Below are 26516 nucleotides of genomic sequence, written 5' to 3'. Positions count from 1 at the left end.
AGCTTCATTGAATTGACATCAATATAAATTATATCAAAACAGAGATGGAAATTATGAAGAATTCAGGTCTATAGAGTTTGAAGTTTTGAAGTCTCTAATATTTATTAAAGAGAAATAAAGCCAGAGAAAGTCCGCCAAGAAAAGAAATGGGATACGAAAGTTTCCAATATTTAAGTACCAAGAAGTCAAATGACGGTGGTCAGAACCACTGTTCGACTCATAACGTTGGTTGTATAGCAATTATTATAAGCAATATGAAGAAACCTATAACCAATTGACTTGCCATATCATCAAAGGTTGCGAATAAGAAAAGTTGAACAGATGTCAGTTCTGCTTTTGATTATGATACATAGATAATTATTAGTGGTGCAGCATTGAATATGATACAGTGCATACTAGGACTTTTGAATTCTATATGATGTGCATAGCACGTGACAATTACACCCAGAGACGGGTAAAGATTTAGCAATGGAAACAATGCTACAATGAACAAAATGGAGCGTTCTTGGAATAGAGGAGTCAATGATTCACAACAAATTTTTATAATTAGAAACCAAAGGCCATGATGCAGGGAATCAGCGACTTAGTTATTTGATTAGTCGTATTATGATGGAGAGGAGCAATAAATGCAAAATATTATAATGAAGGCACCAAAAAAAAGATAGAATATAATGGCTATATAATACACTTTCAAATAAAATAGGAAGTCTTCAGTGTTAAAGTATGCAGCAACTACTATGCAGATCAAAATTAGTGAAGTTAGTTATCTCTATTGATGGTAAAAACAAAATCAATTTTAAGAGAGATAAATCAATTGTAATGAATGGGTGTGATCGTTAAAAGGCATGATTGTTTGAAAGAATATATATATTGAATGTAATTGGTGAATGAAGAAGCAATAAGAGATAAGGTGGAAATTAATGGAATATATTTAAGAAACTGGAGCAGTTTTACTATTTTTGAGATACTAGCAATTTACAAAAGAAAAAAGCAGAAGGATTTCACATTGCTGGTGTATTTCGTGATGTACATTCATGCATGATCTGTATGAGATATTCTTGTTCTTTGTTTATTCATAAGCAAAGAGTATATTACAGGAGGGTGGTCTGTCCTCTATAATTATAAATAAATCAATTGAAATAGATCTCATATATGTTTGTGTAAAAATTATATTGTAGCATTCTGAATCTTACTATCAAGGATATTGTGAAATATATTAAGCCTTTTCCACATGTTTGTCTAATTGCTCTTCTCACCAAAAAATTTAGAAGTCTATTAGACTGACACATAATTGCATATGTGACAGGTTTTTCACATTCATAAAGTCTGGAACATTCGATTATAGAAGTATAGGTATATCCTATGAAGTTGTACTTAAGAAACCCTCACCTTGATAGCCTCTTTTACCCAAAAGAACAAGGCTTTGGTCTTTGTGATCATCAAGACATTGTCATCCAATTTACAATCCAGAGATTGGGGATTCATCCTTTTTTTCCTTTTTGAATCAACTCACTGATTTAAACCCTTTTATTTTCAAACATTTTTCAGCTAAGAACAATTACAAGCATTTATAAGTTCAGTTTTTGGAGTTCAAATACTAAGAATTTTCTAATTACTTTCCATATACCCCGTGATCTCAGACATACCAAGAAAAGGTTAAAAGGAAATAACAAGAAACAGCGTGGACGCTTCTGTAAGAAACAGTGGGACCAGGGCAGCAGACACAATACCAGACTGGGGCCCAGCCCACAGCAAGATAGTGGCAGGCCTTAAGCCAAGGGTTTCAAGGTGCACTGTCCGGTTTTGTTTTATATATTTGCTCTTGTTAGCTTTTGTTTCGCCCTTCTTTCTTTTGACCAATGGAAAAACAAATTGAGGATACACAAATGAGAAAACAAACGGTGGATATGCAAACCATGGAAAAACAAACCATCTCATTGGTAAAAAACGGTCAAGAAATTATGGTACACTTTGAAACTAACCATTTAGGGCAAGTCAAAATGGCATCACTTGGCAAGACAGGAAAATATATCTGGGTCAATGTTAAACAGTTCAAGGGCATTTTAAAACGTAGACTTGCTCGTATGAAAGGGTCACATGAAAAGCAGAAACACGGGCAGAGATTGCATAAACAAGTCAAAATGTGCCCTCCTCCACACTTAAGTGGTGACAGTCATCTGTATGGTAGCAATAACTTCGGTGAGTCTGTCAATTACAGCCCTACCTCCACACCTCTCGCTTGGTGCCCAGATCTTTATGTGCAAGAACTTTTGAGGGCCAAGAGGAGGTTGGAGCTCCTAGAGGCTAAGGAGCAAGAAAGTTACTGCAATATACAGGTGCTAATTGCAGCAAATAAAACTCTTGCAGACGATAACAACACTTTAAAAGCTCAAATCTCAACGCTGCAAGAAACACTTTTAGCCGGGAAGCTTGAATGGCAGAATATGAAGGATGAATGGAAAAACCTGAATGTGACATTGGAAACAAACAAGGTCACAGCAAATACCGAGTCATCTCATAATAAGGAGAAAACGATTCTTCACACTAGTTTGCCAGGAAAGGCAGATGGTGAAGAGAAGATAAGGAGTTTTGCAGAAGTCACCAAAACTTGGGACAAAAACAGCAAACACCCTGATATGGCAAGAGAAGAGGCAAAGATTCGTGTGAACACACAAGACAAAGAGGTCAAGGAAAGGCAGCTTAGGGCATCCAATATAATTATCAAGGGGATAAAAGACTATGGGGAAGGCGAACATACCCTTGACCTAACGAGGGATTTCCTACAAGATGTGCTGTTGTGGCAAGGACAAATCTGCCAAGCTTGGAGGGTTGGCAAACCACACGCTGAGAGAAATAGGCCAATCAAGGTAGTCATGCTCAGCATTAGCGACAAACAAAATCTACTTAACAAAAAACAACTCTTGTGGGGTTCTCGCTTCGTTTTAGAGGAGGATTTAACTACGAGACAGCAAGTAGAAAGAAGGATGGAAATGGAAAAAATCAGAACAGCTAGAAATGAAGGCAAAAGAGCTTGGATGTTCAAGGGAAAAGCAATTATTGCTCATTTTGGCCACCGCTACAATGAAGGGCAGCAAGAAGGCAACAAAGGTGCAACAACAAACACCTTAACAGGCAGCGATACAACAAGATCCATAATCACACCTAACGATAATAACTCAACTTTGAGTCTTTCGCATCAAAATAAATAGCAATCAAGCTTAACCCAGGCGTCCTTAAGTTTAGTTTGTTGGAATTGCAGAGGTTATCCGTAGAGACGTGGGCCTGGGTTAGGGCCTATTGCGGAAGGCAAAGACATTATTTGTCTCATAGAGACACATGAGCATGAGGGATGTAAGACCCCATTGTTTGAAGGCTACTGGAAGATGGCAGTGTGGAATGAGGCAGCGGGAAATGGTAAAGGTTATGGAGGTATAATGGTTCTAGTAAAAGAAAAAGAAGGTCGTGTCATTCAGCTGGAAAAGACTGATTCTAATAAACAATTTATATGGCTCAAAATCGTGGAAAATAACACTCTTCTCAGGATTGCAGCTTGTTACTTTGCTCCACAAGTATCTAAAATTTATAAAAAGTGTGGTTTAGATCACAATGACCCTTATGTTACGTTAAAGAAAGATGTTGCTGTTTTTTCACAACATGGGGATGTCCTTCTCGTTGGAGATTTCAATGCTAGGACAGCAAATTGGCAAGCAAGTATTTTCAGCTCCGAAGTAAATGATAACCCTATTTGGCTCACAGAAGAGAGAAATCATCCATGGGATAGAATATCCGAAGATGCTAAAGGCTGCAATCATTTTGGGGAAGAATTGATCACTTTTTGTGGCACATTTGATCTAATAATCTGTAATGGTTTGGCTAGATGGGCTAAGTCGGGCAATTTCACTTGCAACACATACAACGGGGCAAGTGTGGTAGATTATGTAATTTGTTCACAGCATTTGTATAACAATATTGAAGAAGTTGAAATTGGAGAGCACATTTGGGATCTCAAATTAGATCATAGACCACTGTACGTAAATTTGTATTGGGCAAAGGATAGACGGATTGGGGCAAAAATCCAAGGCCCTCAACACCCACCTTCTCAGGGCAGAATTTTGTTAACTTCAGAAAATAGTAACACTTTCAGGGCTACTCTTGAGGAACTTTGTATGGGACACCCTATGTATAAGCATGGTGTTAATAGTCATGATTTATCAAATCTGATTCACAAGGCTCTTTCAAAATGCAAGAGAGCAAAAAATAGAAAATCTGAAACTAATTGTTTTCCAGCCAATGCATTGTTTGATAAGGAATGCAAGAGGGCTAGGAGAAATCTAAGGGAGTCAAATAAAACTAACCTTGACATTAAGACCTACAAACAGATCCTAAAGAAGAAAAAAATCGATTTTATGTCCACAAAGAGAGAGGAGCTAATTTTCTTGGGCAGAAATAACCCCAAACGTTTTTGGAAAGAACTCCAACCAAGGAGGAAGCAAACTGAAAATAATATTACTGCCACCCAATGGTTTGATTATGCTAAGAAACTTTATGAACAAGAGGGTGGAGTGGGACAAACACCTTTGGTCAATGATACCACAAATATTTTTACTGTGCAAGAGATAGAGACAGGGATTAAGAAGTTGGGTGGAGGCAAAGCAAAAGACCTTGTTGCGCTTCAAGCTGAATATTTGAAGTGGGGTATGAAAACTCTTGCACCGCACATCACTGAAATCTTCAACAAAATCTGCCAGGAAGGGTTTCCGAAAGATTGGACAATCAGCCTTGCAATACCACTTTTTAAGAGTGGTGATGTTAACAATCCCTCCAACTACAGGACTATAATGATCAATCCCCTCTTTGCTAAACTTTTTGGCAGTATGATAGAAACTAGGATCAGCAAATGGGTAGAAGAAAATCATAAACGTGCTAAAGGGCAAGCTGGTTTTAGGCCAAAGCACTCGACAGTGGATCACTGTGTCACTCTGAGACACATTATTGAAAAAGAGTGGGAGAAAAAGGAAGAGGTTTTTTGTTGCTTTGTTGACTTCAAAAAGGCTTTTGATACCGTTCCGAGAGACAAGCTTTGGTTGAGGATGGAAGAATTGGGGATTCCTAGGCATCTCAGAGCTGCTGCTCATAGGATGTACAAAGAGGTGAAAGTCAAAATCAAAACTTCAGATGGCATTTCAGAATGTTTTAGGAGCGATATCAGGGTCAAACAGGGCTGCCCTTTATCCCCTACTTTATTTGGTTTATATATTGACAAACTGGAAGAGTGGTTAAACACGCAAGAGCGTGAAGGCATTCAGCTAGGGGAATTTGTTATAAAGCTACTCCTATATGCGGACGACCTCATTTTAATTGCCAAATCTGCTTGTGGTTTGCAAGACCATCTATCTTCTCTTGAGCACTTTTGTAGAATGGTGGGGATGCAGGTCAATAACAGCAAAACCAAGGTTATGATTTTCTCTAATAATAAAAAACAGCATCAACATGAATTTTATTACAATGGAAGTGTTCTTGAAGAAGTTGCGGAATATAAATACCTTGGCATCGATTTCAACAAAAAACTAAGCTGGTCTAGCTGCAGGTATAAAAGGACATTAGGTGGATGGAAGGCTTTCTACGCTCTTCAGAATAGGTGCCGTGAAGCGGAGTTGTGGGATTGGAAAACTATTCAAACCTTGTTCGGTCTTCTTGTGCTGCCAGTTGTTCTTTATGGGTGTGAATTATGGGCCAGCAGCACTACTATAGCACAATGGAAACAAATCGAAAGAATCCAAAAGCGCTTGATTACAAGCAAGTTTAAAATTAAAAGCACTGTTCCATATGACATCATGCTAAGTGAAATGGGGGCTGCGCCTATCGAGGCACTTGCTATGGTTCGCCTTTTAAGCTATCTAAAAAGAATCGAAAAAATGGAAGAGGATAGATGGCCGAAAGTTGTCTTTAGGGACACACTATGTAAGCGAAAAAGGACATGGATGCAACAAAACATCAAGTGGATGAGTAAATGGAATATTCATTTCAATATGTGCCCCACAAATAATAAAGAAATAAAGGTCTTTGTTATGGAGAAATTCTACAAGAGAAATTGGGGAAGCGAGATTGGGAGGAAGAAACTATATTATATAAATGAGTTCAACCCCACTTGTGATCAACTCGAAAAAGTGTACATAGGAGCCAACATTTCTTGGAGAGCTAAAATTATTATTGCTCAGCTGAGAACCAACTCTCACCAACTTCGTTGTGAGACCGGGCGCTGGAAGAGGCCAAAGGAGGCTTGGGAAGAGAGAATTTGCAGATTTTGCAATTCTGGGAAAGTGGAAACTGAACAGCACTTTATTCTAGAATGTGAGGCCTACAAGGATAGCAGGGATAAGTTTGCGGATACTATATGTGACAGTTCTTGGCATAACCTGTTCAACGAAGAGTACATTGAGCAATTGGGGGGGCTCATCATTAGTCTACACAAGAGGCGAACAGCGCTACTTAAGTCTGCTTGAGTTGTCTTGCTGTCCCATAGGCTATTTTTAGCCTCGTGGACATTAAATTTTTATCTATCTATCTATCTATAGAAAGGATTTTAGTTGTTCTATTTAATCAAGCAAATCTGCTATAACAGGCCTAAGACCTAGGGATTTGGCTTAGGAATAGGTGTATCAGCCTTGGTCCTACAGAGCTAAGAATCACAGAGGATTTGATCAAGTTGATCAATCTTGTCAAGTTGGCCTTAACCGTTTGGATATCCCAGCATTGAATTGGCAAGGTTCATAGGATTCCAATTTGCAGTTTTGGGAACCAACAGATTGGTGACTCTGCTGGGTAAAGTTGCTCACAATAAGTATTGTGAAGTTACCTAGAGGTTCTTGTTTTGCAAACTAGAATCAAAAGATATTTTCAAAGTGCTCTTGGCTGGAGGGAAGAGCCTAGAAAACCCAACAATCAATATATTCCTCATAAAGAGGTGGCGACTGTATTCAGATAACTAGTGACTCTGCTGGGGGAAGTGACTCAGAGAAATGTGTTTTTCTCATTTTTGAAAGAGGGGACATTGTTATTGCAAAATGTTCTAGCCAAGGAAAAGAAGACTATGCTTTCCAAGTGAAGTTAGGCCGTTGGATCTCAGAGGGTTTCAATGCAGTCCTAATGATTTATATCCAAGTGAAGTTAGGCCATTGGATCTCAGAGGGTTTCAATGCAGTCCTAATGATTTATATTTGAGACTCTCACACATTGTTCCTAAATTCAACAGAGAAGGCAGTGAATCTGCTCTCATCCATTTTGATGCCTTCAATAGGTTTGTACATATCTACAAAGTAGATTCAGAAAGTCATGCGATGAGGCTCTTTGTCAGAAACTTGAAGGATTTTGCAAAAGAGGCATATGACTTATTACCCACACAAAGTATTTCATCATGGAGGGATTCAGAGTAGTGGTTCCTTGCTGTATTCCATGATGCAGATCAGGAAGAAGAGGACATGTATGAAAACCAGAGTTGCAACATGGAAGATGATTCTAATATGTCTCTAATTGATGCCTTTTTCAATTTGGAGAGATTTGAAGGGGAATATTCTGCACAATTATCCACAAGGATGGTAAATATGTATCAGAGGATACCTGCAAACATTATGCCTTCATGTAAAGAATTCATTAAAAAGGTCAAAGAATTGGGGATCTTAGATAAGCTTAGCCTGGATATGTTGTTGAAAATTATAGAGCAAGACTGCTATGGATCAAATCATGCTGCAAAATTCGATGACAAAACTGTAGATCATATTGAAGTAGAATATAAATCTGATGATCTTTGTGCAAGAAGAAAGAATGAGGCAGAAAGAGGAGGCTTATGATCAGATTGAACAAGCCCTTGTGCTTGATGCCAATCTCAGTGATGATGAAGAATATCCAAGTTACATATCTCCTTTGAATGCATTTTTTAACTTAGAAAAAGAAGAAGAAGGATTTGCAGTACAATTCTTCATGAGGATGTTTAATGTCCATCAAGAAATACCTTCAAAATGCAGACCTCCATCCTCTGATCTTTTCAGCAAAATTCATGAACTAGGTCTCTTATATGATCATCAATTCCTTATCTTTCTCAAACATATAAATGATGAACTGATTGCAGAAGAGAATTAATGCAAAACTGAAGTAACACATGAGTTAAGTATGGTTTAGATGCAGGAAAAGTTCTAGATCAGATGGACGAAGAGCCCATCAATGATGAAATTTGTATTACAACAACAAACACCGATGAACAAGGTGAAGATGATCTTCTTAGTGTAGAAGTGATCTCTGATTTACTGGAGATTGAATATCAAAAGTACATTAGAAACATGGTCAAATTTTGTTGTTGTCTCATCGTAAGAAACAAATTAATAATTCAGTGCATGTTCAACACACTTTTGAAGAAGTCTTAGATCAACCCCAGAAAGAAGAAATATTTGAATAACATGAATGCGAGACATGTCTTATAGATAAAACAAGGTTGTACACAATATAAGAAAAATCAGACCCTACAAAAGATGAGCACATACGTCATGATGAGCAGAATGAAGATAGCAGGGAATGTTTGAAGATGTTTGAGGAGCTGGAAATTTATAGAGTCTCAATGCCAACTTGACCTGTTAGTCGGAGAGTTAGATTACATCAGGTTTGGGCATCCTGTCCTGTGGACATGGCTGCTTGGGATTACTTGCTGAAGCAAATTTGCTAGTATATTTCAAGCATATATAATCAGAGCTGCTGCAACTATGCTATGGGTGATTTACTGTCAGGTTCTTTCTTGTAATTAATAAAACCTTTGCAGCCTTACTGTAATCAAATAGGAACTCGGTATTATCAGTTTGAGAATACTTGCAACTCTGAATTTTAAATGGAAAATACACAAGGCAGAATTCATACGTGTTGGTATTTATCAAATGCAAATTTCTCAAAGTCTGATTTATCTGAAAATTGTGAGTAGTTCACTACACTTCCTAGTATCTTGTTTAGAATTTAAAAACATCGTATATACAGTGATATTAGAATGCTTGCCAAGTGTTTGACAAAATGTCAAACCTTTGAATTGTGAAAGAAATTAATGTTTAACTAAGCTTTAACTTGGAACTGGGTTATTACATGTATTACCCAAATGAGTGACGTGAGAACATTGTGGGAAGGGTGTTAACTGATGGAGGTGATTTTGAGGGGTTTTGGAGGTCTTTGATGCATTGTTGCCTATCTTCTTCATGTCATCCAAGCTAGAAGCTATCATGCTAGGTGTCTAGGGCTTGAAGCCTTGTATTTGTTTGTTATTTCTATTACAATAATAGATAAGACGTCTATTATTAGTTAATGGTTATCTTGTAAATATCTTTAGCTTTAGTTTGCTTTCGTTTTTTGCTTTCTCTGGAATAGAATGTTTCTATTCTTTACGATCGTTTCCTAAGGAAACATCATCTCATTCTTTTGTATAAATTGACCTTTCGGTCTCTGTTATTAACAAGCAAGTATTTACCAATTACCTCGTAATATGGTATCAGAGCCTAGTTCTTGAACTTTTTGAAAAATTTATAATTTCATTCGAAATTATTTGCTCAAATTTTTCGAAATCCAGCTAGGTCTCTTTTCTGAAAATCGTGGGAAGATTTTTCTGCATTCGGCTCTGCAAACTCACATCGTTTTTTGGTGTTTGTTCAGCACACTCTAGCCCCATTCGTCCATGCACACCGATCATTAAAAAAAATCCGCCATTTTTATCAAGAAATCTGAAGTTTTTTCAAGCTTTTTTCAGCCAGGGCCATTTTTTTTCGAAACCCTAATTTTTGGGGTCGAAAAAATATTTTGTTTGGAGATTCTTGGTGGGTTTTTTCGAGAGCTCAACTAGGTTGTCGTCCATTTTTTCTGGGTGCTTCGATTTTTGTGCTTCAATTTTCGAGCCAGCGGATCCAGAAGACGACAACAGATTCCTTCTGGGTTTTTCGAGCTCTCTTCTGGGTCATTCTCTGATTCTTCTGGGTCTTTCATATTTTTGCCTCGAAGAACATGCCTTCACAATTTTTCACAGTTTCTCATTGAAAAACGTGCCATGGCATCTCTGACAAATATTCTTGTCGAACATAATTCCAAATTCAATGGTCGCAATTATGGAACCTGGAAGCAACGCATCATCGCAATCTTCGAATATCGAAACACCGATCAACTTGTTCTGGGTGTTAGGCAGCATTCGACTTCTTCGGGTCCTGATCAAGGCGAAGTTGCATTTTTCGCCTTCTGAATCTGTTTCTGTTTTTTATGGGTTTGTTGATTTTCTCCTCAAAAATCATTTCAAGTTGTCTGTAATACGCAAGGTTGCGTGAGATTTTGGGTTTGTTGATTTTCTCCTCAAAAATCATTTTAAGTTGTCTGTAATATGCAAGGTTGCGTGAGATTCTGGGTTTTACCATTTTTTCACAAAAACGAAGTTTTGTAAATGCAACATATTTTGAGTCATAGCACTCTTCTGGCAAAGCTTCTTGGTTTCAGCATTCTGTAGATCCAGGGAGGGTCTCACTTATCACAGAATGTTCCGACATCCGTACGTTGACCATTAAGGGAGGGTATTAAGATAATATCTTATACTTTCTATAATAGTCAACTACTTGTCTATAGTCCGTCTTTCAGTCTAGATAGGAATGTTTCCTATCCCGTCTCTTTTGTCTTCAGTCCAGATAGGAATGTTTCCTATCCTGTCTCTAGTTTTGTTTCTAATTCTGTCTTCAGTCTACGTTGTTTCTTTTAGAAACAATGTCCTTGTAATTCTTTATAAGGAACACTTTTGTTCCTCTGTTAAAAAATGAATCATCTGGAAATCCATTAATTTGCCAACTCTTCTTGAATCATCACAGAAGAACATGCCTTCACAATTTTTCACAGTTTCTCATTGAAAAACGTGCCATGGCATCTCTGACAAATATTCTTGTCGAACATAATTCCAAATTCAATGGTCGCAATTATGGAACCTGGAAGCAACGCATCATCGCAATCTTCGAATATCGAAACACCGATCAACTTGTTCTGGGTGTTAGGCAGCATTCGACTTCTCCGGGTCCTGATCAAGGCGAAGTTGCATTTTTCGCCTTCTGAATCTGTTTCTGTTTTTTATGGGTTTGTTGATTTTCTCCTCAAAAATCATTTCAAGTTGTCTGTAATACGCAAGGTTGCGTGAGATTCTGGGTTTGTTGATTTTCTCCTCAAAAATCATTTTAAGTTGTCTGTAATATGCAAGGTTGCGTGAGATTCTGGGTTTTACCATTTTTTCACAAAAACGAAGTTTTGTAAATGCAACATATTTTGAGTCATAGCACTCTTCTGGCAAAGCTTCTTGGTTTCAGCATTCTGTAGATCCAGGGAGGGTCTCACTTATCACAGAATGTTCCGACATCCGTACGTTGACCATTAAGGGAGGGTATTAAGATAATATCTTATACTTTCTATAATAGTCAACTACTTGTCTATAGTCCGTCTTTCAGTCTAGATAGGAATGTTTCCTATCCCGTCTCTTTTGTCTTCAGTCCAGATAGGAATGTTTCCTATCTTGTCTCTAGTTTTGTTTCTAATTCCGTCTTCAGTCTACGTTGTTTCTTTTAGAAACAATGTCCTTGTAATTCTTTATAAGGAACACTTTTGTTCCTCTGTTAAAAAATGAATCATCTGGAAATCCGTTAATCTGCCAACTCTTCTTGAATCCTGTAACATGGTATCAGATTCCATCCGGCAAGACGGCGGCCAAAATCTGGACACATCTAAAAGGTCTTCATGAGACTTTCGACAAGAGCAAAGCCTTCTTTCTGAAAAACACTTTGTTTTTTATTGTCATGGATGAGCGCACCTCGCTCCAAGCACACCTGAATCGGATTCAGGAAATCCGTGATCAATTACTTGCCATCGGTCGCAAGATGGAGGAAGAGGATATTGTGGTAATCACTCTTCGGAGTTTACCAAATTCCTATGAGCATTTTATTGAGACTCTCAACATCACATCTACTGGTGTTGATCTAAAGTTCACTAATCTCTGCACCCTGCTACTTCAGCAAGATCGGTGGAAACAACAGTTCGGTAGCAGCTCCAGTTCCACCTCCACTGAGCAAGCCTTTGCTGCGAAATCCTTTCAGAAGGATAAGGGCAAGTTTCAGCAACCATCTCAGCAGAAGTCTTCTGCTCCAACATCCGATGGTACCAAAAAGAAGAACATTCAATGCAACTATTGCCACAAGTATGGTCACATGAAGGTTGCATGTCGGAAACACTTAGCTGCCCAGTCTAACCAATCAAGTTCGCAACCCAAAGCGAATAGTGCAGAGCACACTGAGCAGGCGGAATCTGCCTTTTACGCCTTCATGGCTAAAAGACCCGCAGATCATGTGCAGTCATCTGCCTGGTACATTGATTCAGGTGCCTCTCGACATTTCACTCACCGCAGAGACTGGTTTACTGACTACCAGCCTTATTCAGATTCTGTTATCTTTGGTGGTGGAGAAGAGTACACAGTTGTTGGTAAAGGCAACATTCAAATTCAGTCTGTTGGGAGGAAGCTCATATTCCTTGATGTGTACTACGTTCCAGGGATGGAACTAAATCTACTCTCGGTCAGTCAGTTGCTGCGACATTCTCCACACTTGGCAGTCACCTTCAGTTCACATCAGTGCACCATCACTGATCGGGCGACTAAGTCTACTGTTGCAGTTGGTCTTGAGGATCATGGTCTTTTCAGACTTACTGATTCTGGTGATTCTCAGGACTTAGCTATGGCTGCTCGGCGATCTTCCATCAGCACACTTTGGCATCAACGATATGGGCACTTAAATGTGCATTATCTCTCACAACTTGCTCAGGATGAGCTTGTTCTTGGTTTGCCAGAGATTCAAACCCCAACACCTTGGAGTTTGTGACGCATATCAGGCTGGGAAGCAAGATCGCACACCTTTCCCTAGTGGCAATTCTTGGCGAGCTTCTCAAGTACTTCAGCTTGTTCATGCTGATATCTGCGGCCCTATGGCCACTCCTTCTGTTCTTTGGGTACAGGTATTTTCTGTTGTTTGTAGATGATTTTAGTAGAAAAAAGTGGGTGTATTTCCTTAAAAAGAAATCCGATGCATTTATTGTATTTCAGAAGTTTAAACCCTTAGTTGAAAAAGAGTCTGGGAAATCTATTATTACTCTTAGATCAGACAATGGGGGGGAATTTTGTTCTAATGTTTTCTCCAGCTTCTTGGATACACATGGCATCCAACGCCAGTTCACCACACCCCACACACCACAACAGAACAATGTAGTTGAACGTCGGAACAGGACAATCACCGAGATGGCTCGTTCCATGCTCGAACATAGACATGTTCCGAAGCATTTTTGGGCAGAAGCAGTTAACACTGCAGTTTATCTGTTGAACCGGTCACCCACAGTGGCGGTCAAAGGTAAAACTCCGGAAGAGGCCTGGTCAGGTCGCAAGCCCAGAATCAGTCACCTGAAGGTTTTTGGCTCTCTTGCTTTTGTTTGGATCCTTGATGCTTCATGCACCAAGTTGGATGCCAAGAGTCAGAAACTGATGCTTGCTGGATATAGCAGTCTTCACAAAGCCTACCGCCTTATTGATGTTGAGACATCTCGTCTCATATACAGCCGTGATGTAGTCTTTGATGAGCAGCGAGGACCATTCATGCATGTTTCTCCTGTTCCTGATCCAGCAAATCAGCCTATGCAGGTTCATGATTTGGGAGTTCGGCTTCCATTAGGTCCGCCTGATGGGAGGGCTCCAATAGCTCCTACAGCTCCAGTCCTGCCAGTGATACCTGTACAGACACCTCCGGCTTCTCCTGCAGTATTACCTCGTTTTGAAGATGCTTCACCTGAGTTTGATCCAGATTCTTCTCATGAGGATCCTACTGATCAAGTATCTCCTAGTACTACTGTTGGTCATTCTCCTTTCCGGCCTAAGTGGTGGGCTAAGACACTTGCTGATCTTCATGATGATGAGCTCATTGATGGGAGAACTGCTCGGAAAAAGAGCAAAACTACAGATTCTGTTAACTTTGCTCTTATGGCCAACATTCACAGTGTGTTTGAACCTCAAACATATTCCGAGGCTAAAGGAATTCCAAAGTGGGAACAGGCCATGCAATCTGAACACTAGAGCCTGCTGAAGAACAACACTTGGGTCCTTTCTGATCTTCCCCCAGGGAAGAAACCCATTAGCTGCAAATGGGTCTACAAAATCAATTACAAATCAGATGGTACTTTGGATAAGTACAAAGCTCATTTAGTGGCAAAGGGCTTTTCTCAGCGTCAGGGCATTGATTATGAGGAGACCTTTGCTCCTACTGCAAAGATGAGCACCATCAGATTAGTCCTAGCCATGGCAGCACAGTTTGGCTGGAAGGTCCATCAGATGGACGTAAAGAGTGCTTTCTTGAATGGTGATCTCCATGAAGAGGTCTACATGACGCAGCCTCCTGGTTTCAAGGTTGCTGGTAAAGACCATCAGGTTCTCAGATTGGTAAAAGCTCTCTATGGTTTGAAACAGGCCCCTCGGGCATGGTACATCAAGATTGATATGTACCTTAGTGATCAAGGCTTCAAGAGGAGTTCTTCAGACTCAAATTTGTACATCAAGACTACTGACAGTGACATCATCCTTCTGGTTATCTATGTGGATGATTTGATCATCACTGGCAGTTCGGCATCTTTGATTCAGGGAATAAAAAACACTTATGCCAGTCTTTTGATATGACTAACCTTGGGCTCATGCATTATTGCTTAGGTGTTGAAGTTTGGCAATAGTCTTCTGGTATATTCATCTCTCAGTCCAAATATGCTAGGGCCTTGTTAGACAAATTTCGAATGCAGGATTGCAAACCTGCATCTACACCTATGGAGAAAGGTCTCAAGTTATCAGCCAAGTCTGATTCTCCTTCCGTTGATGATACTACGTATAGGCAACTAGTAGGCAGCCTCATCTACCTATCTGCTACTAGGCCTGATATCAGCTTCGCAGTCAGCTATATTTCACGTTTTATGACAGCTCCTAAAGCTGATCATTGGATGACAACAAAGCGTGTGCTTTGTTATGTGAAGGGCACTTCTGATTATGGACTTTTGTATTCTCGGAGTTCTAATCCTAAACTCAGTGGGTTCACAGATTCAGATTGGGCAGGCTCTGTTGATGATAAAAAGTCAACATCTGGATATGTGTTCAGTTTGGGATCCAGTGCAGTCACATGGACCAGCAAGAAGCAGCAGGCAGTTTCTCTCTCTTCTACAGAGGCTGAATACAGAGGGATTGTTAAGGCAGGATGTGAAGCTGTCTGGCTTCGTCAGATGCTTGGGGATATGCAGATGTCACCAGCAGGACCGACTACTCTGTTTGTTGATAACAAAGGCGTTATCAAGTTAGCACGGAATCCAGTCTTCCATGAACGAACCAAGCATGTGGATGTTCATTGTCATTACATACGACAGCTGGTTGAAGACGGGACTATAGATCTGCAGTATGTTCCTACCACAGATCAGACTGCAGACATTCTCACCAAGCCTCTTGGTCCTGATAAGTTTGTCAAATTCTGAGGACAGCTTGGTGTGTTAGATTAACCATTAAGGGAGGGTATTACAATAATAGAGAAGATGTCTATTATTAGTTAATGGTTATCTTGTAAATATCTTTAGCTTTATTTTGCTTTCGTTTTTTGCTTTCTCTGGAATAGAATGTGTCTATTCTTTACGATCGTTTCCTAAGGAAACATCGTCTCATTCTTTTGTATAAATTGACCTTTCGGTCTCTGTTATTAACAAGCAAGTATTTACCAATTACCTCGTAATAATTTCTTGTACCAGTACTTTATTTTTCCAACCAGAAAATGGGTATGTTGTACTTATGTTTATAATCAAATTTACCCATCAAGGTATCTTTAGTATTGGTTTTGTAGTGCACTTTCAGATTGTGACTGGTTTTAAGTTTTTACATTTTAAATATTGAAAATTGCAAGCATTTCATTGGTAATTTCTGTTTTGGTATTGCATTTATTGCATTATATATATGCTCCTTCCATTCTGCTATTGTTTTTATCATACATTCACAATTTCAAACACATTAAGAAAAAGCGAAAAAATAATTGAACACAAACAGGGCTGCATATTACATGTGCTCCTAGACAGATGTCCCATACATTTACAAGACCTTGTAGAATGTCGACTTGTCCTTCGTTAGGTTGTACTGGTTCTCCATTGGCTGTCCCATTTACAGAGTCATTTTCAAACCTGACTTCTTGTAGATAATGGCCCCAAATGTTTATTCCTTGATTCAATATTCCTTGAATTTAACTGAGTTAAACAAAACCGCTAAACTATTAAGTTATTAACTATAAATGATTCACACCAGCAATTTGCATGAAGATATCTCATTATATTTATTCATATACACTTATAGAAGTTTCATTTAGGGAATGCCCATACATGGTTGCCTTTTCTAATGTACAATAGATGGATAAAAATTAGTTGGCAGTTGCTGAGAACATCCAACTGTTGACAACTACCAAGGGAAACCCCTTACATCAGAGAAAGTGAGAAACTAATTATGTCCAACCAAAAAAACTAATAAAATCTTTATTCTAACTTAGTTGGCTGGGAAGAATCTTTTACTGTAGATGTCAACTACAACAGTGACAACCTAGAGGGACAATAATTTGACAACTCGTAAGACAGAAAATGACAATATTTTGGTTTGAAAACTTACAATGTTTTTGTAACTTGTGCGGGTACAACAAATGTCATTCTTTATCTTGTGTATGGTTAATCCACTCCTGTGTGCTCTCTCCCATGAGAAACTAGCTAAGTCATTTTTCTAATCATGCAAGGTACATCCCTTTTCAGTGCAAGCCTATGATGAACATTGGCATCTAGAGAACCCTCACAATCCTACTGAGAAAAACATAATGAAGCTGAGAAGAACCCACTCAAGCCACAAAAACAAAGGGAATAATTATATGAAGTTCCAATTTGCCAACTGCTTCCCCAGGATTAGATTAAAAACAGTTGATCAGAGTAGAAAAAATTGAAAGGTCTCTTTTTAAGAACTATGTATAAAAATTTTACAAGTGATTTACTGATAAATTGACTTTAACATATGGTCGAGCTAATTTGAATTCCTACTTTTGTCCTTGAAATAATGATTATTAAGTACATAGGTAACTTTAATGTACATAATTTGAAAAGGCTAAGTTATGTTCATAGAAGCATATATTTTGATACTCACACTTAAAATTATGTGTACTTTCCATGTGTTCTGTTGCTATCTTTGATTTTTGAACATATAAATAATAAACAGGTTTCGGCCATAGTACAAGGCTTGTTGGGTTCAGAACGTGCCCAAGAGATGTCAATTTTTGCTGGCGATATCGTGCCTCGTAAAAAACCTGACCCAGTGAGTGCTACTTTTCTTTCTGAACTTGAAATAGATGCAATTAAAATGCTAATGGTTCCTTACCTGTTAATGGGGTATTTTGAAAATAAAGAAATCAGAACTATGAAGATTTGATCTTTTATTTTCTTTTTGATAAATTTGACTCATATTGAAGACTAAATTGACATTTAAAAGATCAGGATCATTTGTAAGTAAAATAAAGGATTCTTGGCCAATAAGACTAAGAGATATGAGAGCTATTATGAAATATAGGTTGAAGCCCAGGATCGAAGGCAAGAGACAAGAAAATAATTTAGTAAATGGAGATAATGAACCTACAATTAAAAGTATATGCTACTACTATTTTGTTTCACCTTTGGCATTTGATCAACTTATTAGAGATGTTCAGTAAGGCATACAGAAAATGTATTTAATCATGTTGACGAGAATGTGTGCATTGTATTTTTGCCATTGCTTGGTCAGGAAAAGCATTGTGTCTTCCCTCGAAATGGGGCCGGTTCCAGATTCATCCCAGAGCTTCTTCCTTCCATACCAACCTTGTATTGATGGTTCTTTCTTTCATGGGAGGAAGTAACTTGGAAGAGGAGGGTTGATCTCAAAGGTGGTCCTTATACTAGCTGCCTACTTATTTTTGAAGTGAAATGCCTCTGTTTTTAATCTTATCTTTGACTTGTTGTTGACATTAATTGATCAATGGCCTTAATGCAATTGAGAAAACTTTGGTGATCCTTTTGGAACAAATGTAAACAATCTTCCTGCTTGTTGAGGAACCCTTGTATAGTGATTTGATTATCCCATAGGAATTGTACATTGGCAACTGTCAATTTGGTATATTTATGGCTTATAACTTGATCCTCATTTTCGCCTTCCAATGCCTTGTTTAGCCCTCGGCTATCATTAATGCTGTTTAGTACAATATATATAGTCATATCCTTAGAATAAATTTCACTTGCTTGTAATGACCCCAAATGAGGCCATGCTAGGCTTATTCTAAACTTCGTAATTTATGGTTTGAAGTGTACTTAGGTGTTATAAAGAGGATGTCAGTTTTCCCATACTTATCATATGCCATTAAGCATCTAAATCACATGTAGCAACAATACATACTTAAACCTTAATCATCTCCTAATCACTAACCCTAATGTAGATGGTAGAATTACCGAACTCGAGTAGAAACAGTCTCCAAGAGGCTCCCTCATGAACTAAGCCTGTTCAAGATGGTTACATCTTGAAGTGTAACAAGATGATTTCAGATCTCTCTATGAAGCTTAATGCATATGCTTTCACTACAAATTTTTATGTGGTAGACATGGGGGTACAAATATAGTTCTTGGTATGGCATGGTTACACACACTTAAGGGTATTTACTTGAGCACAAAAAAGATGGAGATGAGGTTCATTAAGGATAGGCAGCCCCAAATTCTTAAAGCGATCCTTAATGATGAGCTGAAGCAGATTTCACTTAGGCGTATGCAGCACTTGGTTAGTCAGGAGGATATTATTGATTGGGCAATAGAGTGCAAGCTTATGCCAACTCAAAAGAATATTGAGGAGTCAGAATATTGTCCAGATATCCAACAATTGAGAATTAAACACTCTAAAGTGTTTAATGATTTACCCCCTAGTAGGCCACTAGATTGAGGGATTGAGCATATTATTGAGTTGGAGGAGGGCACTAAGCCTATTATGATTATTCCTTATCACCATTCAAAGAGGCTCAAAGATGAGATTGGGAAGACCATACAGGAGCTACTTGATCAGGGGCATATTAGGCCAAGTAAGTCCCCATTCGCTTCTTTAGTTGTTCTAGTGAAGAAGGATGATACCCTCCGAATGTGTATTGATCACCAGATGTTAAATAAGAGAACTATTAAAAACCAATATCCCATACCTCAGATTGATGAGCTCATCGATGAATTGCATGGGGCAAAGTATTTCTTGAAGATTGTTTTGAGGTCCGACTATCATCAGATCCGGGTTAGAGAACAAGATATAGAAAAGACAACATTTAGGTGTTACTGTGGGCATTTTGAGTTTTTGGTTATGCCTTTTGGTCTTACTAATGCTCCTGCCACCTTTCAGTCTACTATGAACAGGGTATTCCATATTCAGCTCCGCAGGTTTGTGCTAGTCTTCTTTGACGACATTTTGATCTATAGTAAGACTTGGGATGATCATGTTGTCCATTTGGATACAGTTTTGGATATATTGGACAGGGCTTCCTTGTATGCCAAGGAGTCCAAGTGTGCTCTCCGTATGATAGACTTGCTTTACTTGGGGCATACTTAACATATGCTATTATGCATCTAAACATATTTAGCGACAATGCATACTTAAGCCTCAATACCTTAATCATCTCGTAATCACTGACCCGAATGTGGATGGTGACTTACTATTCTCGAGACAAAACAACCTCCAAGAGGCTCCCTCATGAACTAAATCTGTTTTGGGAATCTTCTCCTTAGGTGACCAGATTTCTCTCCCCTTCACAAACTCCCTACCCACTTGGTTGTATTAGTGAGTGATTAAAGAACTAGCTAAGTATATATCATAATATTAGATACATTATAAAAATAGACATAGTCAACATAGAGTAAATCATTCCTATATTTGAATATATTATACTTAGAATATCCATTATTTGCATTAGATTGTCCATATATATATATATATTCCTAAAGAATATATTTACATACACTCACTACTAGTTTGTTGATGCTTGCCAACATCATACATAATTCAGTCCCATATTTGTATATATCCCTTTCCAAGATCTTATACATACATACATACATACATACATACATACATACATACATATATATATATATATATATATATATATATATATAATATAATATTTAATCTTTCGTCAGATTTTAGTATTAATCAAAAGTAGGCTCCTTATTATATTCCAGGTACTGCAAATTACCACTAACTCAAATAGTGATCAAATTCTTCTCATACATTCCTCAATACTCTGCGATCACATATGCTCATGTAGTGTAATCAATAATCTTCATTTTGGACTGCAGCACTACAATCACGCAGTATAATAACTAATCTCCACATAGTCTTCCTAAACTCTCTCTAAGTTCCATCATATAATTCTCATGCATTTTCATACCACAATTGACGCTGCACTCTGCTTCCCACATGTCACACTAGATCACAGGATACTTTTGAATTGTTCTTTATCCCTTTTTGACGACACCTTTCTCACTATGACTGTTATACATTTGTGCTATCCATTCTATGAGATTCTAACCTTTTTGACAACAGCTTTCCCACTATGACTGATATATAATTGTGCTATCCATTCTATGAGAATCTAACTGTCACATCTTGCTAAATAGAGAAACATGTATCTGTCACATTGTTATTGTTGTAAGTGTAGTCCTGAGCTGGTGCTTCCTGGAAGGATGACCTCCGATAGGATATACTGTTGCTCTCTTTCCTATTGTCTTGTGTTGAATGCTACAATATTATTTCCCTCCTCTGTTCGACCCAATCCATGTCCTAAAATATATCTCCTTGTATTGCCCTCTTGTTGATGTGATTGCAAAATGCCTTCTCATTTGGAGTGAATTTGGTGCTGCTAAAGGACATGTCTTATATTCCTTCATCCTTGCACCATTTCATAATTAATAGATTAGTTAGGTCCATGTTATACACTTATACTCTCAATCAAAATGATCACTGCCAATAATATTCTCATCATTTTTCCCATATTATATGTCGATTACGTAAGCATGGACCAGGTCTGTTATGCGGCCCAATCCTTGAGACAATTATATCTTAAACAAGGGCTTAGGAAAGTGTTTTCCAAATGGAGTTTATAGTTCAGGGCTATCTTAATGACATCGGTCCTTATCTTTAGGAACATAATGATCATTGTCTTTGATAATATTACGATCTGTCAACTGCTATACCTTTTCTGCCAATTTGTATCGATTATAATAGTCGTTGTCTATTATAATGTTTATTCTCGCTTCCATATTTGCAGTTATATATCTAGAGTTATATTGATTTTTTTTTATTAATATTAGATTGATTATTTGAGTTAAGAGTCATATTGATAGAGTGAGGATGGGCTTTCTAAGGGGAATTTTTTTTATGGGCTTTCTAAAACAAGGGCTTTCTAAGGGAAGTTTCAAAAGAGTGCAAAGGCCTTTGAAGTTTTAATAGCAGTGGGAATGGAAAGATCATTCTCATTTGGAAAACACGGAGCAAAACCCTTGGGGTTGGGAGATGCTGGGGCTGGTTGATGCAGGGGAGACTAAGATTTACTTTGGGAGTTATTGTGTTTACACTTTACAGTTCCTTTTGGGTGAGGTATAGGTGTACTAGACTTCTGCGTAACAAGGTCAGTAAGAAATCTTGTAGGTTGTACAAGTCAGCAATTTACTTACACTATGAGGTGAAATGAAGATTTCTGAGAGAAATGACCTCTTGAAGTGATGGAAATGCCCTTATAGGGTTGATTATTGGTAGTATCTTTGTCAGGATGCCTGACAATAGGAGCGGTACTTTGTTCTTTCCTATTGAGAAAAAAATAAGGTGGATCTCTTCTCTGCCTAGTTCCTATATAATGTTATCTATAGGCTCTAAAACCTCGTTGTGGGTTGTCTTCTTGATAGAATTATTTCTTCATATGTAAGTCTGTAGAGGAGCATATAACATATGTAGACTCTGGCATTTCTACAAGAACCCTCTTTGGGTTTTAATTTTGATCACTGCTGTGAATTGCGTTTTTTTTAATACTTGTAATGATGCAAAATGGATTGGCAATAAATAGAGATAATGTGCTAACTTTGACCTTTTTCATTCATATGAGTGACCGAAATCAAATTTTACGATGAGTTAACATATTTTCAAACACTTCCTTGTATCCTAGGAGGACTGATATTCATCTACAGCAAATGGACATTTTTATAAATACTTGGCACACATATTCAAGTCTGAAATCTTTGTCAACAGCGATGGACAATTTGTCAAACAGTTACAATGCAACCATTAACCAGTTGATCACCAAATGAGAGTATTACATTGAATATTAAATGCAGCTAGAATTAATTAAAGCTAAATACTGAAACCAAAGTCAGAATTGCATCTCTCTGGCAATCACCTCTAACTTCGCACCGAACCTTGGAATGAGTTGCTAAGGAACTGTTATGCAAAACGTGCCTTCTAAACCTCCTGTCATCACTCTCCCAGCCCTCGTGTGGCCCTTATATATCCAGCCACTGCCAATAACATCGGCGCAGCTATGGTATAAGGCTGCAATTTTGATCAAGAAAGCCTAGCCATGGTTTATTGAACTCCTTGGCTCCAAATGCTGAAGCTCTCTCAAACTTTGAAATGTTCTTAGCACAATCCAAAACTCTGATTTGAAGTTTGAGCAGACACAACTCACCCAGTGTTTCACATTTTCAAAGTGCTTAAATTGTGAAGAATTCTTTTCCGTCAATGCTGAAACCCTTGTTTCAATCTCCTCTCTAAAATGAATTCTCAAATGCACAATCATGGATGGTTCAAATTCCTCATGGAAGGCATTTATAATTCTTCATTACAACTCGACTTGCATTTTCTCCTTCACAATTCTCATTAAAAAGTATATTTTCTTTTGATGCACATTTGAAATATATTAATTTCCCTCCACCTTAATGATAAAAATGACCCTTCCTTAATGAAATAACAATAACTTATAACATAATATTAAATGACCTCAAATTTTTTTATAATAAAGTTATCACTTTATTAATTAGCAAATAAGATAAACTCTACGAATAATCAACTTTTATTCTTTTTGTTGTAATGTCCCCAATAATTGATGTACCCATTCGTCCTTGTCCGTGATTGCATTGGCAGTGTGTGACAAGATCTTCCTTCCCTTCTCCAATAATTTTTGGTAATTTTTGTTTCTGCGACATGTTTCTTTTGGTCAATTGATGTGGACCAGTTGATTGTGTACCACTTGATTGGATTCCCGAACTAATAGGATCATATCCCGATGGGTTGCTTTGACCATCGTGTTGCCATATTGTTTCACACGTGTGGCAGTGTGTGACAAGATCTTCCTTGCCTTCTCCAATAATTTTTGGTAATTTTTGTTTCTGCGACATGTTTCTTTTGGTCAATTGATGTGGACCAGTTGATTGTGTACCACTTGATTGGATTCCCGAACTAATAGGATCATATCCCGATGGGTTGCTTTGACCATCGTGTTGTTGTGTCCCTCCGACACTTATCCTTGCCTCAGTGTCTTGAACTTCCCTTGCCTCTTCTCCTCCTTTGTCTTGGGTTTCCTCCCTGTGTAATGTATGAGATAAGTTTATGAATTGTTCTCGCATCTCTTTAATCAAGTTCAGCCTATGTCGTGTCTCTTCAAGAAATTCTTTGCTACTTCTTACTCATCGATGTTTCGACAAACTGTAGCCTTCGCCTTTAGTGGTTCTTACACCTCCCGTGACACCCCCTTTGTCATCCTTTGTGACGCCTCTGAGGTCCCCTTCAACTGGTTGGCCCTTGACAAGTTGTTGTAACCTCCATCTTCGGTTGGCTTGTTGCATGAAACTAAGGCTTTGTGTGGCCTACAGGTCATCCGTTTTCTCCTTTCTATTTCTATTTCTATTTAGTAAATTGGGCATTAATTTAAACAACCCTCATAAGTAGCAAACATAACACTATTTATTTTTTTACATATCCATACACATGGTTCAACTATGTGACCATTACAGATTTATAAGTGTTCTTTTCATTTGCCACTCCCAAGGCTTAAAGCTCATGAGTTGATCCTCCGTCGGGTTTCATCACGTTCCTCCTCCTGGCAATTGTTCCTAGCAAAGTTCCTCAAGATCTGTTGGTGGCGTTGCTCCCCCTCCAATTCCTCTCTTTGCCTCGCCTATGCAAGCAAAAGAGACGGGGAAACTGATGCAAGAACATTTTTGCCGCAAGGTTCATGTTCAAGGTGTCCCAGATGATGTCCTCGGGGACTTCTGCGCATACGACCTATCTTCGTATAAAAGTTTTGATAGTTGCTTGAAATAAAATGTGGAAGTTCTTCGTTAAAGCATGTTCGCCTTCAAAAAGCTTCGTCTCTCCATCACCATTGGTTTTGACATTCTCAGGAACAGGTGTTCCTATTTATTCGTCGAGTTCCATTCATTGCGTTGTTCCCAGATTCAAGCGCCAATGGCACCAAATGTTTACCCTCCGAGGCAACATGAACTAACGCATAAAGACAAAACAATATATTGAACACATGAATTGTAGAGAAATTAGAAGCAACTTATGTATTCATTAACCATTAAACACGGGATTACCTTTGCAATGCACAACATGCCCTTTCACATGATCAAGATTCATACATATAGTACCTGAGGTATGCGAGGCAAACCGTCGCACCTGTATAACTTCCTTGGTTATGCCAAATTGTCTAACTACCCAATTTCCCAATAAAACGATATACCATTCCTAAAGATTTATGCTAGCTCATCAAAATGGTGGAATAAGCTAGCAAGTTGTCTAGAGGATTAACGGGGTCAAGGGGACAAGACAATGCAAGTGACAATTTTTGTGTCCTTTCAGCATTGTTTATGGTAGCATTAATCATTTTTTAAATACAAAATCAGTAGTCTTAGTTTTCACGTCGGAGAAAGAAGCAGGTATTTAATCTTAAAAATGGGTTTATGGAAACATGGGGCCAAAATCATTTTTGGTAACCAGATATCCCTTTGCTAGAAAAACATCATTGGATCTTGTTATTACATCCCTTTCCTAGGAAAAGGTTGACAAAAGACCGTTTTCCTATCTTTAGTTTTTTGTATGCAATTGGAATGTGAAGGGAAAAATTGTTTAATGACTTAATTTAAATTGTCCAAAAGGGGATGAATTTCAATATATTAAAAATAAGTGTTTAAAGTATTATAATAAGACACTTGAGTTGTATTTTGGAAACAAATTTATTCTTGCAAGACTGGACAATGTTCATGAGGACAAAGGCCTAAGGTTTGGATCAGTGTTATGGGACTTGAAATCGCCTTTGACTTAGAAAGTCAAAATCCAACTCAACTTGGAAAATTGAAAAACCCATGAAATTTAAAGACTTTTAAGGATTTAAAGATTTTTTTATGCATTTTTTAGTCAATTAACATCAAATACACAATAATTGAGATAAATAGGAGCTACTTAATACACACACAATTTTGCATAGATCGCATAAGTATAAAAACTAATTTCTAAAGGAAAAAAAACTGAATAACACAATATAAAGTAATAAACATAGTGTCACTGCAATGTCAAATGTCTACAATATTCATGGATTACAAAATCCATGTTATCAAAAGTTCAAAACATATATCAAAATAACAACTAGAGTGTAGAACAGTAGAAGACTAAGGCTTATAGTAGCCTATGTCCTCCTACGAGTACGCCTAAGATAAGTCATGGAAGACTGTAGAGCCATCCTCTCTCCCTCTATCTGAGGCTGAACCTCATCCTCATCCTCATCCTCACCCTCACCCACATAATCCTCATCATCAGACTCAGATCCATCACTCCTAGCCTTAGGGTCCTGCACTCTATCTCCTCATGCTCTAGCCTCCTCGAATACCATCGCTACTGCCTTAGCCTCCCGATCCACTTGATCAACCCACTCTATGTCTTCATCACTGAAGACAAGATCAACAATCTCTATGTTCCACTCTACATGTGGAGCAACATTCTCTAATACAATCAGTGCCTAGGATCTTTCTATGGCGAAGACAAAGGTTGTAGTGAACAAAGACAAGATATTCAATTTTTACACTGCCAACCTATTGCGCTTTTTCGAGTGTATATGCTCAAATAAAATCCAATTACGTTCGCATCCCGATGCACTAGATGGTTGGCTCAAGATGAGAATCACAATCCTCGATAAATTTGGCACCTTAGTGCCAAACATCTCCCACCCATGCATCTGAAACAAGAAATTTTTAAATCAATTCAATACCTTTGACTTTATCAAATTAAAATGGTAGTAGAATTAGAAATTAGGATGTAGAATCGTAGATTTTTACCAGGCATCAATTCTGTCCAATTTTTCTTG

At 38.0% G+C, this 26516-nt stretch overlaps 1 protein-coding gene across 3 annotated transcripts in view; it reads left to right on the top strand.

The window, feature by feature from the left end:
• Positions 1-26516, top strand: part of LOC149568053 (Haloacid dehalogenase-like hydrolase (HAD) superfamily protein) — a 132560-nt gene that overhangs the window by 67760 nt on the left and 38284 nt on the right. For all 3 annotated transcript variants that reach the window (XM_089821061.1, XM_089821059.1, XM_089821060.1), the window contains one exon: positions 17333-17428. In XM_089821061.1, the coding sequence (XP_089677187.1) occupies positions 17333-17428 (96 nt within the window). The remainder of the gene's footprint in view (positions 1-17332; positions 17429-26516) is intronic.

The sequence above is a fragment of the Cupressus sempervirens genome, chromosome 3 (genome assembly GCF_028749045.1).
Source record: "Cupressus sempervirens isolate cs-2001-9-10 chromosome 3, ASM2874904v1, whole genome shotgun sequence".
Taxonomy (NCBI): domain Eukaryota; kingdom Viridiplantae; phylum Streptophyta; class Pinopsida; order Cupressales; family Cupressaceae; genus Cupressus; species Cupressus sempervirens.
The sequence above is the reverse complement of the archived record's forward strand: the minus strand, read 5'-3'. Positions and strand labels throughout refer to the sequence as shown.